A 16,059-nucleotide genomic window follows, 5' to 3' on the forward strand; every position below is an offset into this window, starting at 1 on the left:
AGCGGTTCACAACGCGGCTGTTTTTAAGAGGCCTATCTTGTCTGGTAGTTCTTCTGTTTGATAGCTTCATAAACTTACCTACCCTACCCTGGTTGGGGAAGGACACCAGTGGTTGGTATGATGCAGCAACCAGAGAAGGCTCCCCCAATCTTGGGTCCCTAGATGTTGTTGGATGCCAGTTTCCATCAGTATGGTCAATAGTCAGGCATTATGGGAGTTGCAGGCACAGATCCCTCAACCCAGCTTTAAGGCCCAACACTGAGCAATGTCACATGCATAACTGCAATAACATTTATTTATTCATCATTACAAAGACCCATCCCCTTCCCAAGCTACAGGCATTTTGTTGGTGCTTCTATTTTGTTGAGTGTGCAGATGCAATTGATGGTCAGTGGAGTTAAGGGAATGTGATAGAATAATGTGAAGGATGGAGCAAAAGAATAGGGGTATGTCAGTTCTCCTTCGCTGTGCAAGGGGGCAACAGGAATTTGTAGAAGTGGATAGGACTTTTTCTCAACCACTTTGGGGTCCTTGTTGGTGTTTGCGGAGGACATTCCCATTAGGTTTCCGACATTGCCTGGGCCCATTTTATATGTCCGTGATGTTCAACTCATTATGAAATGTAGTGTTCAGAAGAAAACAAGACAAAGGGAAGATGAAGACAGTGTGGAGAACAGCAGATGGCTCAGTTGCCTCAAGAGACTTAAAATGGAGGCCAACGATGACCCTGCTGTGTTGATACTGCTGCTGTTTAAATATAAAGCTTATATATGTCAATCACCAACTATCATTGATTTGACTCAAGATGAGGCACTGGTATCAGTGTTTGCCCAGATACTGTTGTCATCAGTTTGTGGCTGCGGTATATGGAATGGCAACCCTGAGACACTTTGCAATATCAGTGTATAGTTGGCATACCTTCCAACTCCACCCTCTAGCTAGACTTCCAGTCTGAGGTAGCTGAACTGGTCCAGTTTAAATGTCATCAACTTGGGTAAGCTTGGGATTCAGTGAACATAGGACTCCATTGCTTCCATGACATAAAGAGAGGATTGAGGGCGGATTTAATGTTTTCCAACTGAATGGAAACAAGTGCTGTGCATTTTGAAGAAGGCGCAACTGTAATGGGTCGTTTCAAAATATTGATAGCTTGGATTAGTCTGTTAGGTTGATTTGGCCCTAGAAACTGAATGGATCCCAAAACATTCTGGTGAGCATACTTTGTGCTACTCTTCTGATCACACGATAGAATCATAGAGCTGGAAGAGATATCAGGGGTTATCTGGTCCCACTCCCTGCAATGCAGGAAACTCAACATGGGTTTCCCATCCAATATGAAACCATACCGGACCCTTCTTAGCTTTGAAAAGAGTGTTAGCAGTTTTATAAATTGTGAAATGGCTCAAAACAGTTGTGTCCAAGAGTTCCCTATAACTAATGTGGGAACAGACATCTTTACAGAATGAGGAACTGAGGTTGTTGAAAGAGGACAGCTGACATTAATGGCACTTACCTTATGACAGAGCTGACCAGTTGCAGCTGTGCCACAGCAATGGCAACTTTTTCCTCCACCACAACAGATATCATATAAATGGCTGATAAATTCTACAAAGAGGTTCATCCATGGTTTTTCCCACCCTCAGTAAGTAGTGTGAGTGGCAGAGAAATAAAAAAAGGGAACTATGTTGATACAGCAATGTGAATATTTGCTGTTCTGGGTTTGGGCTGAAAAAACTGGTTGACTCTATTCATAGAAGCCCTATGCACTTTCTTATGAGCAGCATGGAACTAGATTGTAGGAGTGCTTTTCACAAACCTATTCCAGCCATCCCTGTTCATCAGTTGAGAGGATGTCATCCATGCCTGTCCATACCCATTTTCTCTTTCTATCGCTATGAAATTGGTTGTATTAATATGATGCATTTAAGTGATGTTGGATGATATTTTTAAGACATAATGAATTTGGTTTCTAAACTTTCATATTTCCTTAACTGCCACATTAAGTTCTGTTTACATTAAAATAGTGCTTTTCAACAACATGGAAATGTCACAAGAATATTTCTTTTAGTTTCCCTTGTTTGTTTTGGTAAAATGGACATTTTTATTATTATTTTGAAGCAGCAAACATGTTTATTTCATTCAAAATATCTCAGGTGATATTCCTGACTAGCTGCAATGTAAGTGGAAAGGAAAGACTGGCTTTGCCAATATTATTTACCCAACTGTTGATACTGTGTGTTGGAATTCTCCTTGTCTGTCGGCGTTTGTGTTGAGTAGGCAGAGAGCAGCAAGTTCAAGGAATTAACAAGCTGGTTCTGGATGGAGCTGAGCTTTGAGGCGGGCTGCTTAATGGCACTGGCGAGTTCTGGGTACCCGTGTTCTAGGCATGTCCACTGCTCTTGCAACAGATCCTGGATTTTTTTAACGTATTGGCCTACGATGGGATCTGCAGGCGAATTCTTTGGTTCTGGTTGGGTTTCCTCCTCATTCAGCTCCTGCTTAAAATCTTCTTCAAAAAGGCCTTCATTTCCTGCTGCCTTTGAGCCAACCACCTCAACACCTGAGCAGCTTTCTTCACTAGCAGCAGAGAACTGTGTGTCATAGTTGCACACTCCCTTCTGGTAGTTGTCATTATCAGTGTGTTCATCAATCTTCAGTTCATTGTAACTTAGCTCGAGAGGGGAACTATCATTTTCCTGTTTCATTTCTTTCTGTCTCTGGAAAGATGGACGGTCTTTTTCTCCAACATCAACACTTGTCATCTCATGGTGGACATGGAACAGCTTCCTATGGCCTTCCTTTATCTGCAGATTCTTATTATCAATTTCACAGGCATCGCACCCTATTGATTCCATAGGCACAGTGATGCTTACATTAACCCCTTTGTCAGATGCCTCCTTAGCTGCCCGTTCGGTATTCACAGCAGCATCATGGTACTGGAGGGCAATTTTGTCCTGCTTGCACGGTGTAATTTCTTTGGTACTCTCCCCACAGAGTTTCTCTTCCAGTTGAGCTTTGGAACTTGCCAACATTTCAATGCTTCTCTCCTTGGCCTTGATTTCCTTATCCTGCTGCTTCAAAACTACTCGAATCTGCTCAAGTTCTTCTGTCTTGTTGTTCAGCTGTTCCTCCAGAATAGCAATATGCTGCTTTAAGGCCGTTATCTTGCTAGGTTCTTCAGAGAGCAAAGGCTTGAGGTTTACGTTTCCTTTCATCTCTCCAGTGCCAGGACTTGTAACTTCATGCCCCTCCTGCAGTCCTGCTGTAACTGTCTCAATTATGTTGAGTTCTATGTCTTCCTGGGTCTGGCTCTCAGGGTTGTATTCCAAGGCTCTGAAAGTGGTCAATTCACTTTGGGTGGATGGCCGACAAACATCTGTCTCCGTTGCATCGCATTCCTCTTCTCCGCTCTCAGCAACTGCAAGCAGTTCCTGAGATACTAAATACTGGCTTTGCCATGAAGCACTGGGCTGTATTCTCTCCTTTGTAAGTTCTGGTTGCCCCTGGTCTAGTACAAGCTTAGCTTCTTCCTGTTGCCTTGTAAGCTTCTCAGTATCCTGGACGGCCTGACTAATTTGCTCCTTTACATTTTTCAGATTTTCAGGAGATCCCTTGGACCAATCTGAATCCAGTGTTCCCTTTACGGGACTAAAATCAAATTCCAAGCCTTTCCCATCAGAAGACGGAAGGAATGCCAAAGGTGGAAAAGCTTCTGGCTGCTTTTCTACTTCTGAATCCTGGCCTGGTGGCAGCGTGGCAGGCATACTGGATGCCCTCAAAAGCTGAGGCCTCCCTCTACAGTTGCCAGTCTCCTCTTCAAGGTGCGCAGCATCTTGCTTGACAGTCTCTATTAAAAGGGCCTTTTTTCTGTAGCTTGGCTCACTTGAACGCGTGGCTAAGGGCAATGAGTCAGTCAATGTGACAACAGGGCTGCTTTCCTCTGCCCCTAAGGAGGCCTTCCTTTGTGTAAGGAAGCTCTTGTCTGGGGCTGAGGAGTAGGCCCTTGATCCATTTTCTGGAAGGCTGAAATTGCGAGGCAGCGTGCTGAATTTTGGGTGCTTTGCCTTCCTGTGAATAGGAATCCTCTTGATAGTATTTCCTTTCTCAATGTCATCTACGTACTTCAGGAAGTCAAGATCTAAGTGGAAGCCATAGGGTGTTTCAAGAGAATAGGGGCTTTGGGGTGGATCTTTATCCTCTCGTTTGGACGCCCATTCATCTGCTGACATAAAATTAAAAAATTAAAACAGTGTGATAATCTACAAACAACTATAATATCAAGAAAGTCTGATGTCTGAAACCACTTATAATTCCTACCTCACGCCCCTGACAGCAGTCTTTAGCCACTTAATTCTCATGATGGAAAAAGACAATCTGCTAAGGTCACTCTAACCTAACTAACTAGAAACTACGAGGGCATGATGTGCCCTGCAGTGACGCAGCCATGTGCTTGAAAAAAGGAATCAGCTTGGTCTCATCAGAAGACTGTAGCTCAATGACATAGTACCAGGTTGGACTGGGAAAAGTCCCTGCACGACACTCTGGCAGGCCTCTGCCATTCAGAGTAGACCAAACAGAGTAGCTAGATGGAATAATGGTCTGACTCAATATAATGCAGCTTCCTGTGTTCCTCCTTTTCTGGCTGGCCATCTGGTCATAACACAGAGTCCTACAGACTCAGCCACTTTCTGACCTAGTGCCCAAGGAGCTCCACTCACAAGCATCCAGTTCTGCATGGCATAATGTACATACCAAGGGAAGGCCAGGAAAGGAGGGATGAGGGCTTCTTTTAGCCCTGTGCCCATCTCTTCCAGAGCACATCACGGTGACTATATGGAAATGCATAGTGCCTGTTTCCCATCCGCTGTGTTTCATCAGCATAGCCCTCTATCATTAGGATGAGGAGTTGTGAATAAAGGATATGAAAGAAGCAGATGAATGCCAGATAAGGAGGGCCCAATATTCTATGGTGAGGTCCCTATGGACTTCCCCAAACCCTCTCCCAGCTGTCTCTAAGGCTGCAACAGCATAGAGCCACTGCAGTATTTCTGAAAATCAGCCTATATCAGCATGCATACTCCCCCCCCTTTTTATTGAAATGCTGGCTGTAACTCCAGGCACAACTGCAAGGCAGTTTCACTAAATCACTGTGCAGTTAGCCTCTATCCAAAAGGCAAAAAGAGGGGGGAAACATGGCTGGCAATTTGTCATCTGAGACATCTCTGTACAGTCAGCTTAGATATATAGTCCCGAAGAGGCATGGGCAAATGTATAATCTTGTTTTCAAGGGCTGAATCATGTAATTGTAGCACCGAAAGTCATCAAGAATTTGCTAAATAATCACTCTACTTGGTAATTATGTAAATGACAGCTTTTGCAATCCACACAACATATTTGCTTTAAAGTCTGCATGATCCTAATGTATAATAAACCTTTACCATTACACTCAGCATCACTAATATATTCAGCACTAGCTTTCAAACCATGTCAAATGCTTTAAGACATGCATACAAGGTTGATCTGGAAAAAGAGCAAACTGAACAGATTGGTTCCTGGGAGTCAGCCTTGATCTCCCTTAAATATAAAAAAATGCCTCTGTGTGCACACAAGTTCCCAGGCTAAGAGCTTGGTGCTTTTGCACAAAACCAGACAGAAGGGAATCAGGAAAAGCAGCTATCTTCTTGAGTGGAGCTTGAAGCGTAACTCCTGCTCAACAGACCTCATGGCTCACTTTACTTTTCATGCTTAGGTATATGTATAAGACCCATGAGCAAAAAGTGAGGAGTGGCCCGAATACATGTTGTCTCAGGCAACCGTATACTGATTCAGGGGCAAACAAGATGTGACATTATTGACATTGTTTGGCCTTCCATGGTAGTCAGCAATGAGTCAGGACTGTGGTGTGTAAGGAAGGCTTTTTATCCTTTGACCCCACCACTGCCTGGGTCTGAACTGGGACTCCCTAAATTGATGTTCACAGTTAGAGGAAAGTTGACCCTTGGCACCAAATGATTTGAATAACATGCCATGTATTTTGGCCTTAAGAGTACAGGACCATGTAGGCCAGTTCTGCCTGCTCTGAAGTGCAACAGCTCTCCGATATCTGTGGTAGAGGTCTTTTTCAGCCCTGCTACCTCAGTCTTCATAAGCAGAAATGTCTGGGATTGCAGTTGGGAACTTACGCTTGCAAAACATGCACTCTCCCACTGAGCAAAGGCCTCTCTCCAATGGAAGACGTTATCCCTCAGCCCCATAGTACTGAAATACTCCTCCTGCTTCTTCTTATTTTTAAGGGGTGGTGCTGTGGTCTAAACCACTGAGCCTCTTGGGTTTTCCGATCAGAAGGTCAGTAGTTTGAATCCGCATGACAGGGTGAGCTCCCATTGCTCTGTCCCAGCTTCTGCCAGCCTAGCAGTTCAAAAGCATACCAGTGCAAGTAGATAAATAGGTACTGCTACTGCAGGAAGGTAAACGGCATTTCTGTGCACTCTGGCACTCGTCATGGTCCTCCGTGTGCCAGTAGCGATTTAGTCATGCTGGCCACATGACCTGGAAAACTGTCTGTGGACAAACACCGACTCCCTTGGGCTGAAAAGTGAGATGAGCACTGCACCCCATAGTTGCCTTTGACCGGACTTAACCACCCAGGGGTCCTTTACCTTTAGGGGGAAAGGCCATCAGCTTCTCTCTGCAGGCATAAGGTCCAGAAGCAGACCCCTCCTGCAAGAACCCTGTTTTCCCTTTGCACTTACAGATTCTGAACAGAGATTGGGTGAGTATTCAAAACTGGGGCCTGAACATTTTTAAAAGTCTAATTCAAAAAGCATGAGTTCTTTAATCGTTTAGCAATTAACAGAAAAATGAACAGTGTAAAGTTTCTGCCTTTCAATTAAGGTTAAATTCTGTATCCATACCATCTGTATTCTCCATAATGATGACTGCTGTCCAGACCACAGATGTCAAGCCATTAGTGAAACATCATCTGAAGACATGTAGTCCACCTTAAAAAAAAAGGGGGGGGGGTGGAAACTATTAAACAATACAATTATAGTTATTTCAAGACCTAAGCATCACACTTCCTTTCGATTATTTCTTTATGTACAAACTGCTCACTTCATCAGAATAATCTATTTTTAAACACAGAGCTATTAAGACAGTTTCCGTCTGCATGGAGTGAAATTATTATCCTTTGAGTCCTTATCCAGTAAGCACTTCCAGGCATCTTTTAAATCAATGTTTTCTCTTCTAACTGTAAGAGTTCCTGCTCTGAAGACACAGGCGTATCGCTATCAGATCATTTTTCACTGCTAAGCAACAACACACAAGACCAAAGGAAATTCAGAAAGAAATTGGGGAGGTAAAGGGAGGGGAAGAGGGAGGAGAGGAAGAAACGCTGAGGAGATGCATGTTGAGTAGAAGTTGAGGTGATAAGTAATCACTCATCTTATTACTGTTGGAAGCATTGATTACTCTGGGACATGGCCTATAATTAATGTGCTGTGTACTACAGCTTTCCTAGTTTAAAAAGCGGGGGGGGGGGGGGCTGGAAGAGAAACTAATTATAGACATGACAAGATATTGCCAGGGTCCTTCCCTACGGTTCTGCCTCAAGTAGCTGATTATAGACACCTCTAAAGGGCAGCAAACTGACAGATATTTCCAATTCCCATTTATAGATGAACATCCATGGATATGTATTAGCTAATATGAAAGCTGATGTAGGTAGTTTTGGAGAATAACTAGCCCCTTTTTTGTACGTGTTAATAGATAGGTCTGGATACAAAAAAACAGTTCACACATCACAGTAAATCATAATTCAGCCTTTGCTAATTTGATGCCTGCCCAATGTTTTGGATTACAATTCCCATCAGTTGTGCTGGCTGGCGCTGATGGGAACTGTAGTCCAGAAGATCTGAAGGTTGGAGAAGGCTGCCAGGTTTGGGGGAAATAAGCAAGCAAACAACAACAACAACATATGAATCAGTCCTTAGACATGACAATTACTGCTTACATTATTGTTTTTCTGCCAACAAAGCACACATACCCATGCCAATACAACACACTATGGCTACCTGGCTTTTGCCATAAAACAAGCCCCCATGCTTGTCAACGATTATTCAAAAGATTTAGAAAAGCTTCTGTGGTGTTGTCTCTGCTTAGTAGCCATGTTTTCAGCAGTACTGCTAGGTTCCATAAATCATATACATCAGTAGAAATAACTTTCTGTGCAGGATTATCTGAACAGTGTGTCAGTAGAACAGTACCAGGAAACCTTCAGTTTAAACTCTAGACAATCATTGTGTAAGCACAAGTGACATCTTTAATTTTAGTGGACGTATCCATTTGAAAATATATACTTATAAAATAAGTATATATACAGAAAATGATATAACAAAGATGTAGAATATGTGTATCAGTTAGATGTGGAAATTGTCAACATCAACATCATTAGAAGCCTTCACTACTCATTCACAAGGACATGGTTTATAGAGACAGCTGTAGTTTGCTTTATATTTGCGTCAACTGAAGAACAACAGGTAAACTGAATCTAAAGATCCAAAACATTCAACACCATGTCAAACTACAGTGGAATCCTGTGCATGTTTACTCAGAAGTAAGCACCGTATTATTCATTGTTGCTGACTCTCACCTATGCACGTGTAGGATTAAGTTCCACTGAGCTGGCAGCAATGGTTTGCCACTTCCGAACTGACAATGCACAGAGTCACTAAGATCAATGCCTGTGGCATTCACTACAAGGAAGGACCCTTTGATCATTTAGAAGCATTTAAAAACAGTATTTTGAAACCAAGATCATTTCTCCCCAGTGGGATGACAAGTTAATGCATTCTCATTAAGAGCTATTGCAACAGCTTTCTGATACTGCCTATCATTTGCAACTGCATTGCAGCAATTTATCTCGGCATTTCATTATTGGAGTTCAAACTGGCAGTTAACAGAAGTATTTGGCCAGGTTACCTTCATATCCTCCCAGCTGCCAAATCAAAAGGAAGAAAAGAAACCCAGACAAGCCTTCTCTTTCTAGGAAGCGCTCCAAACACTCCTGAAAAGTCCAGAGTTAGACTGGCAAAACATGTAGTCACTCCAGCTGCTAAAGAGTTGGTCAGCTGACTAATGACCTTGCTTGAAAAGCAAATACAACCTTTACTGTGATAACAGAGAAGGATGCAAATAGAAGTCGTGTTCAGGCATGGTAAAAACATGGCATTTGCAAGAATCTTCATATACTTTCCAAAGAAGGATTGTCTTATTTTTGAAGCTCCAAGAGAAACAAAACATCTGATTAACTCCCAAGAGGAAATGCCTGAACCAAGTTGTGAAATAATTATCTTATTTTTTTAATTTTTATTTTTGGAAAGGATTATTTAAAAGGCTGCCAATAATTAACAGTGGCAGAAACATAAAAATTATTTTGGGTAAGACAAGCAAAGCCTGGTTCTACCTCAAATCACAAACCTTCCCAACAGAAACATGATTATACAGTGGTACCTTGGATTAAGTACTTAATTTGTTCCGGAGGTCCGTTCTTAACCTGAAACTATTCTTCACCTGAAGCACCACTTTAGCTAATGGGGCCTCCCGCTGCTGCTGCTGCTGCTGCGCCGCCGGAGCACGATTTCTGTTCTCATCCTGAAGCAAAGTTCTTAACCCGAGGTACTATTTCTGGGTTAGTGGAATCTGTAACCTGAAGCGTATGTAACCTGAAGCGTATGTAACCCGAGGTACCACTGTATTGTGCATTAATATTCCCTCAGAATTCAGACACTGTGGATTTCAGTGAGTTTTATATTCTAATAAAAAGTTATGGATTGCAGCCTTAATTAAATGTTCAACTTACTGTCTGATTTACTTGTAGTCTGCAAGTGCTGCTAAAAGGGCAAGTTTTATTTTCTGAATTAAGAACAATGATAGATGCCACATTGATCTGCCTTGTAGCCGTAGGTCTTATGTAAGTAGGAAGGTTTGTTTTAACAGCTGCATGGCAGGCATTCAACAGGAGCTTTTCCCAGCATGGAACTGTTTCACCTGCTGGGCTTCTGCCTAATATGCTGCTGTCAAAAGGTACAGGAGAGCAGGCAGGAAAAAATGCCAAGTAATGGCATAAGAAAGTAAAAGCAGCCCTGCTGGAAAAGGCTATAGCTCAGTGGAAGAAGGGCAATACAGTGGTACCTTGGTTGTCAAAATGATCCGTTCCGGGAGTCCGTTTGACTTCTGGAACTGTTCGAAAACCAAAGCATGGCTTCCGATTGGCTGCAGGAGCTTCCTGCACTCAATCAGAAGCCGCGTTGGATGTTTGGCTTCCAAAAAAGGTTCGCAAACTGGAACACTCACTTCCGGGTTTGCGGTGTTTGGGAGCCAAAATGTCTGAGTACCAAGGCACGACTGTAGATTATTGTTGCAAGATAGGTTGTGCACTCAGAATGCCCCAGGTCCTATTCCCAGCATCTCCTGGTAAGGCAGGGAATGTCCCTTACTTGAAGCCATGGAAAGCTGCTGCCAGTCGGTGTAGGAGCTAGATGGGCCAATGGACTCACTACGTATAAGGCGGTTTCCTGCGTTCCTACGGATCAAGTCAAAGGTCCATCTAGCCCAGCATTCTGTTCTCACAGCAGTGAAGCAAATGGCTATGAGCTCTCTCTTGCTTGTGATCCCCAGAAACTAGTATTTAGAGGTAGTATATAGCCATCGTGGCTAGCAGCCATTGATGCCTTGGGAAAGCAATACAGTGTGTTCGCCACTGCTGGGACTGGGACCCTTCTCCTCTCACAGATGTTATTAGAAGACACTTCCTCGTGTGTGAGAAAGAAAACGCAACTTGTGAGGCAAACGATCACCACTGCCTCCTCCACCTGGTCCTGCTGTACAGATCCTCTCTTTGAAGAAACTAAATGCACCTTTCAAAAAAACAAAACAAAACAAACAAACAAACTGGGAGGGAAAGGGGTTCCAGTACAGTTTTCAGTCATGGCTGGTTGCTTTTAACCTTTTCAAAGGCACAGATAAATTGGTTTTCGTTTTTATTTGTTTCTCTCCCCCGCCCCCCAGTCTTCAGTTTGGTTCTCCCCGTTTCCACCTTAGTTTGCAATCTTCTTTTAAATACTGTATGAAAATTCATGTGCATTTTCCTATGCATTTCACCTAGCATTACTCTGCAATTTTGCCTTAAATATACATTTTGTTTCCAATCAGCTTCCCCCCAATTTTGGGATATTATTTTCACTAAAAGAAGCATTTTTGTGTGCACTTTTCCTTAACATATGCCTTTTGGGGGGGGGGTGCATGTTGGGTTGGACAACTGCACTACAAAAAATCAGAGAAGTAGAAACATTGAAGGATAGGTGTGTTTCACTGTGTACAGTAAGCCCACCACTTACGTGGGTGTTACGTTCTGGGATCATGCCTAAAGCCAAAACACAGTGGGTTCAATGGTGGGTGGGATTGCCAAAGACTCCCCCCCCCCCAGATGCCACCCCCTTTCCATGCCCTTTTATTTTTTACTTTTTGCCAAGAGCATAAAGTTGAATGTGCACATGTTAAATGTGCATAAGTTGTGGACTTACTGTATTTTATTTGGGAATTGCAAACTGGGTAGGTTACCTGAACAAATTTCCCTGCTATCCCTACTTGCTAATGCTACAGACAAGACAGCTGTGTGGACCAGATGAGGACAAGTGATCTCAGCCTTTGTACAACGCAGAGGTTGGCTTTCAGCCCCAAATATCAAACCATGCATCTTAAGTGACAGCTTTCTGCTCCAACAAAAAAACAACCCATGAGGCAAATTGGAGATAAGACAGGCACACTTGCTCCAGAACCTGAGCACAAGGCAATGGGCGTGAGGGTGGGGCACTGATCCCCAATACACAAAGCCACTTTCCGAAGCCACAATTAACTGCTTCTTCAGAAAACCATTTCACAGGAAGCAAATTTGTGATGGCAAAAGACAACTTGCCCCAGAACCTGAGCACAAGGCAGAAAGGAACACGCAAAACTATCCCTTCAAAGCAACAGAAACCCATTTCACAGGAGGTAAAGTGGTGAAACTAAAATAACTTGTCCCAGAACCCAGGTTCAATGGCAGAGATGGGCTCTGATCTCCAACACACGAATACAATCACAGTATCTATCTCCCTCATGATCACCCCCAAACTCTGTTTCTCACATACCCAACTGCCAAACTCCCTGATGCCAAACGAACAAAATCAAGTTTGTTCATGCTACTAAATAAAAGTAACAACCACATTTGCATTTTAAAGTCACACTGACTACACTTTTGGGGGTTGTTTTTTTTAAATAGTGTGAATGGAAAGCAAAGTGAAACAGCTTTGATTGTCTTATGCTACAACATCATGGGCGATTCTGAATGTTAACGGATGCCACAGCAAAAATGGTTGTTTGCGTAGAAGTGAATTGGGAGCCCAAGAGCTTATTCAATGCACTGACCACCATATGTTGCTGGTTTCAGCTTTCAACAGCCCCAGCCAGCATGGCCAAGCGCAGGGCTGGGGGAAACTGTAGTCTATAACAGTACCTGGAAGACACCATACCTAGTAGAGGTAATAATAATAACAGCAGTGTTCCATTCTGAAGAGGTTATTTTGGCTGAGGCTTCATATCTTCCTTGTTATACCATCAGTCTACAGAGAACCAGTGAAAACATTGAATCTGTGCAGAAGGACCAGAAAAATTAGCAATGCATCTGTTGTCATTACTGAGCATTCAGCACAATTGATTTTATACCTCAGCTGCAGTTCAATGAGTAGCATCTGTAAAAGCAGGCAGAAGTGGGAGGAAAGCCCTTTCCAGAGTGATCCTGTGGTTTAAGGAGACCCACTTAAAACCCTGCTGACTAGTCGTTCACTAGCCACCCCTTGACTAGTTGTAAGCAAGGAGGCAGGCAGGCAGGAGAGTTGGCTGAGGTTGGTGGGGCAGTGTCCCCATTCACTCTGCTGGACCATCCTCCAGTGATGGCAGCTGCCGCTTACAGCAGTGAGAGGTAGTAGGGAGAATGGGGTACTGTGCCACACTGCTGCCCCTGAGCAAGAGTGGGCTCTGCCAAACCACAGAACAGGCTAGATTAACAAAATCAAGGAAAACATGAACATGCCTTATCTGAGACCCAAGCTGGACGAAAGACCTGACTATTGGCAATGGTGCTTTGTGTGAGGAAACTGAACAAACAACGTCAAAGTGTCACCACACCGCTTCCAAGCTGCAAAGCACACTCAAGTCAGCTGCCAGTTTTTGAGGCTTATTGTTGGGGTCGGTGGGGGAGATCTCATTAGAAGGGAAAATATTTCATAATAGCTAATAAAACTCGCCAAGGTCTAGATAATGCTTCGATTGTGACCTGAGAGAATATTGCAACAGGAGGTGTGCCAGAGTTCTGTCAAAAGGCTTTCGAGGTGAAACTGAACCCACAACGTTCCAATTTGGTTATCCAGTCATGTCCTACTTATTTTAAAAGTACACCTCTTTTGGATCACGAAAAGGTCGTGGGGGCAGGAAGAGGAGGATTAAGCACCTCCTCCTTTGGTGCCGCTGCTCCGATTAAAATTTGAGCCCTCAAAGTTGCTTTGTAGTAGTACAAATGAAAGCAACAAGGGGAATGGCTCTCTCAAGGCATTGTCATTTTGGATTGAAATTCTAGATGCATTAAAATGTACTGTTGGCTTAATGTAGTCCATCTGGCTACAGGAGCTGAGGTTCAGGGATCCTACAAGAGGAATGTTATAGCTGGACAGGCTCTAGAAAGAAATCCTAGGCGCCTGGAAACACAGCTACCTCAGCCCTTACCCACTTTAATCTGACCTCTCACCTAGTCCATCCATGATTCCTTGATCTTCTTTCCCTACTGTGAATTCTGCAAGGAGATACACAGACAGCACCAAGTGTGAGTGCATCATTGTCTATTTTGCGAGATAAATTACTGAAGTAAAAAAACCAAACCCACACAAATAGAAAGCCAGCTGCCAAAACACTTGATGTTTAAAACTAAACTCAGGAATCCTAATCTGACCTAAATGGCCGACTGAGCTTTAGGCTGGGTCAGGTACACCCATCCCATGCAGGATTACGATGCAGAATCAACAAATTCCCTTCAGGAGCAGGATTGCGTCATCTCAACAGGAGCTAATTAAGAACTCCTTCCTTGTGGGCATCAACTAGTGAGCTGGCAGTGGAAGGACCCCATAGTCTCCTTTATGCTAACCATGCCTTCTGTCATGAAATCGCATTTACGCCCTCATCCTCCTTTGCCAGCTATCCATGTGTGATCTAGCATCTCCTGTTTAAAGGCACTCCAAAGAGCTCGTCTGGGTAGGTGGTCCAGATGAACACAGAGCAGTGAAGCAGAATTGTCAGCAAAAGCCACCTATCAAATGTAAATGCAGACTCTGGGGGAATATATGCGGTACATACTTTTGAAATCTGTTTGGATATACAGATGTGTACATAATGAGTTTTCAATCTGTCAAGTGAAGAACAGGGAGAAGAATTAGTTATGCAGGAAAGGACTCAAATGATACAGGATGCATGAAAAATGCACACACTAAGACTTAAGATGGGATTTCATGCAAAGAAGCAAAGTGCTGAGAGCTAGTTTAGGCTTTACAGAAATCTAAAATTGCTGGCTCTAGCCATGCACATTGACTTCAGTGACTACAATTAAAAGCTTGAACTATATGACATTGTGTTACTTCTGCCCGCCTGCACATTTATTGACCTTAACATTTGGGGGGAAATTAATGATTCCCTCCCTTACTCTCATCATGCTGTATTTTGCTCAACTAAACTACTTATTATACAGCAAAGGGTTGACTATTAGAATATACCATTATATGATTTACATATGGGCCTGGATAGAAAACTGAATGCTTTTTGGTTCCAGTACCTTAAAGGAGTAGGTTCAACTGACTGCACTGACCAACAATAACTAGTTTACTTGATAAACCTCTACAGATGCTGCATATTCACAGCTATAGAAAATTCACAGAATACCAGACTATTCGCTGTAATGTGTACATGCACCTAGAATTTTGAGGGGGAGGAATGACAGGACAGCATTCAGATAGTAATTTCCCATGCCCTGTGGAAATAGCAAGTACTTTTTCCCAGGGACGCTGCTGTACACTACATGGGGAGACAGCTGTGTGAGATGCTTTTGTGTTTCCATTGGCTGAATGATGGAGGAGCAACATAGGCTGAAATTCTGCATTGGCATTTGATTAATCACTCTTTTATGTGCTATCCAATAATATGTGCAGAAACATAACAAAATAAAAGATTTAGACATTCAAAAGCATTTAAAGGAAAATATTTTTCTCTCTGTATAATAAAAATGTAAGAATGTCATCATGAAGTCTCCATTGGATGATCTGTAGTGCCGCATCACAATCCTGGGTTTGCATGAAGACTGGGAACAAAAGTCTGGGAAATTAAAGCCACTCACACTCACCCATCAGGCTTGAGAACCTATGCCAACATTCTCAGTAAATAACACATTGCAAGACCTAGATATCCCACTGCATCCAGAAACCATATGTTGTCAGTTAGCCCAACCATCCTCTCTCATTTGAGCAGCTGTTGTTCAAACCAAGACCTGCAGTAAAGCATCATTTCCTCCCAAGCATGTGGGAGAGAGCTGGGCCACTCTGCACCATCTGCCATTTTAGAATCCTACATTTCAAGTCCTGCCCACGCCCTTCCATACAACAGCATTTTACTGGTCAAATACTGTTCTGGTGCCTGGCGGAGAAAGGTTCTCCAAAGCCTTTAGGATACAGAACTGGAGGCTGGAGCTTTTTATTTATATACTGCTTCATTGCCAAGGTGGTTTGTAAGCAGCTTACAAGTATAAGACCAATGACAAAACACACATAACAGTCTCTTATCTCTGCCGTGCAAAACTGCTTGACTGACTGACAGCTGTTGCAATCCTTTCAAAGAGGAAGGCCGTCAGCATTGGAGTGAGGGGATATCTCATCTTCTTAACAGTTGGAAGCCTTTACACACACACACACACACACACACACATGC

General features: G+C 43.1%; 1 protein-coding gene across 7 annotated transcripts in view; it reads right to left on the reverse strand.

Moving 5' to 3' along the window:
- KANK4 (KN motif and ankyrin repeat domains 4) overlaps positions 1-16,059 on the reverse strand; it is a 64,805-nt gene that overhangs the window by 17,540 nt on the left and 31,206 nt on the right. For 2 of the 7 annotated variants that reach the window (XM_081011742.1, XM_081011740.1), the window contains 2 exons: positions 6,915-7,001; positions 2,219-4,219 (listed from right to left, as the gene is read on the reverse strand). In XM_081011742.1, the coding sequence (XP_080867868.1) occupies positions 2,219-4,219; positions 6,915-6,930 (2,017 nt within the window). In that variant the 5' untranslated portion in view covers positions 6,931-7,001. Of the gene's footprint in view, positions 1-2,218; positions 4,223-6,914; positions 7,002-8,979; positions 9,089-12,762; positions 12,782-16,059 lie in introns of those variants that run through there. The other 5 variants (XM_081011738.1, XM_081011736.1, XM_081011739.1 and 2 more) reach the window with 4 other exon arrangements.

Source organism: Podarcis pityusensis (assembly GCF_964106645.2).
Source record: "Podarcis pityusensis genome assembly, chromosome: 6".
Lineage (NCBI taxonomy): Eukaryota > Metazoa > Chordata > Lepidosauria > Squamata > Lacertidae > Podarcis > Podarcis pityusensis.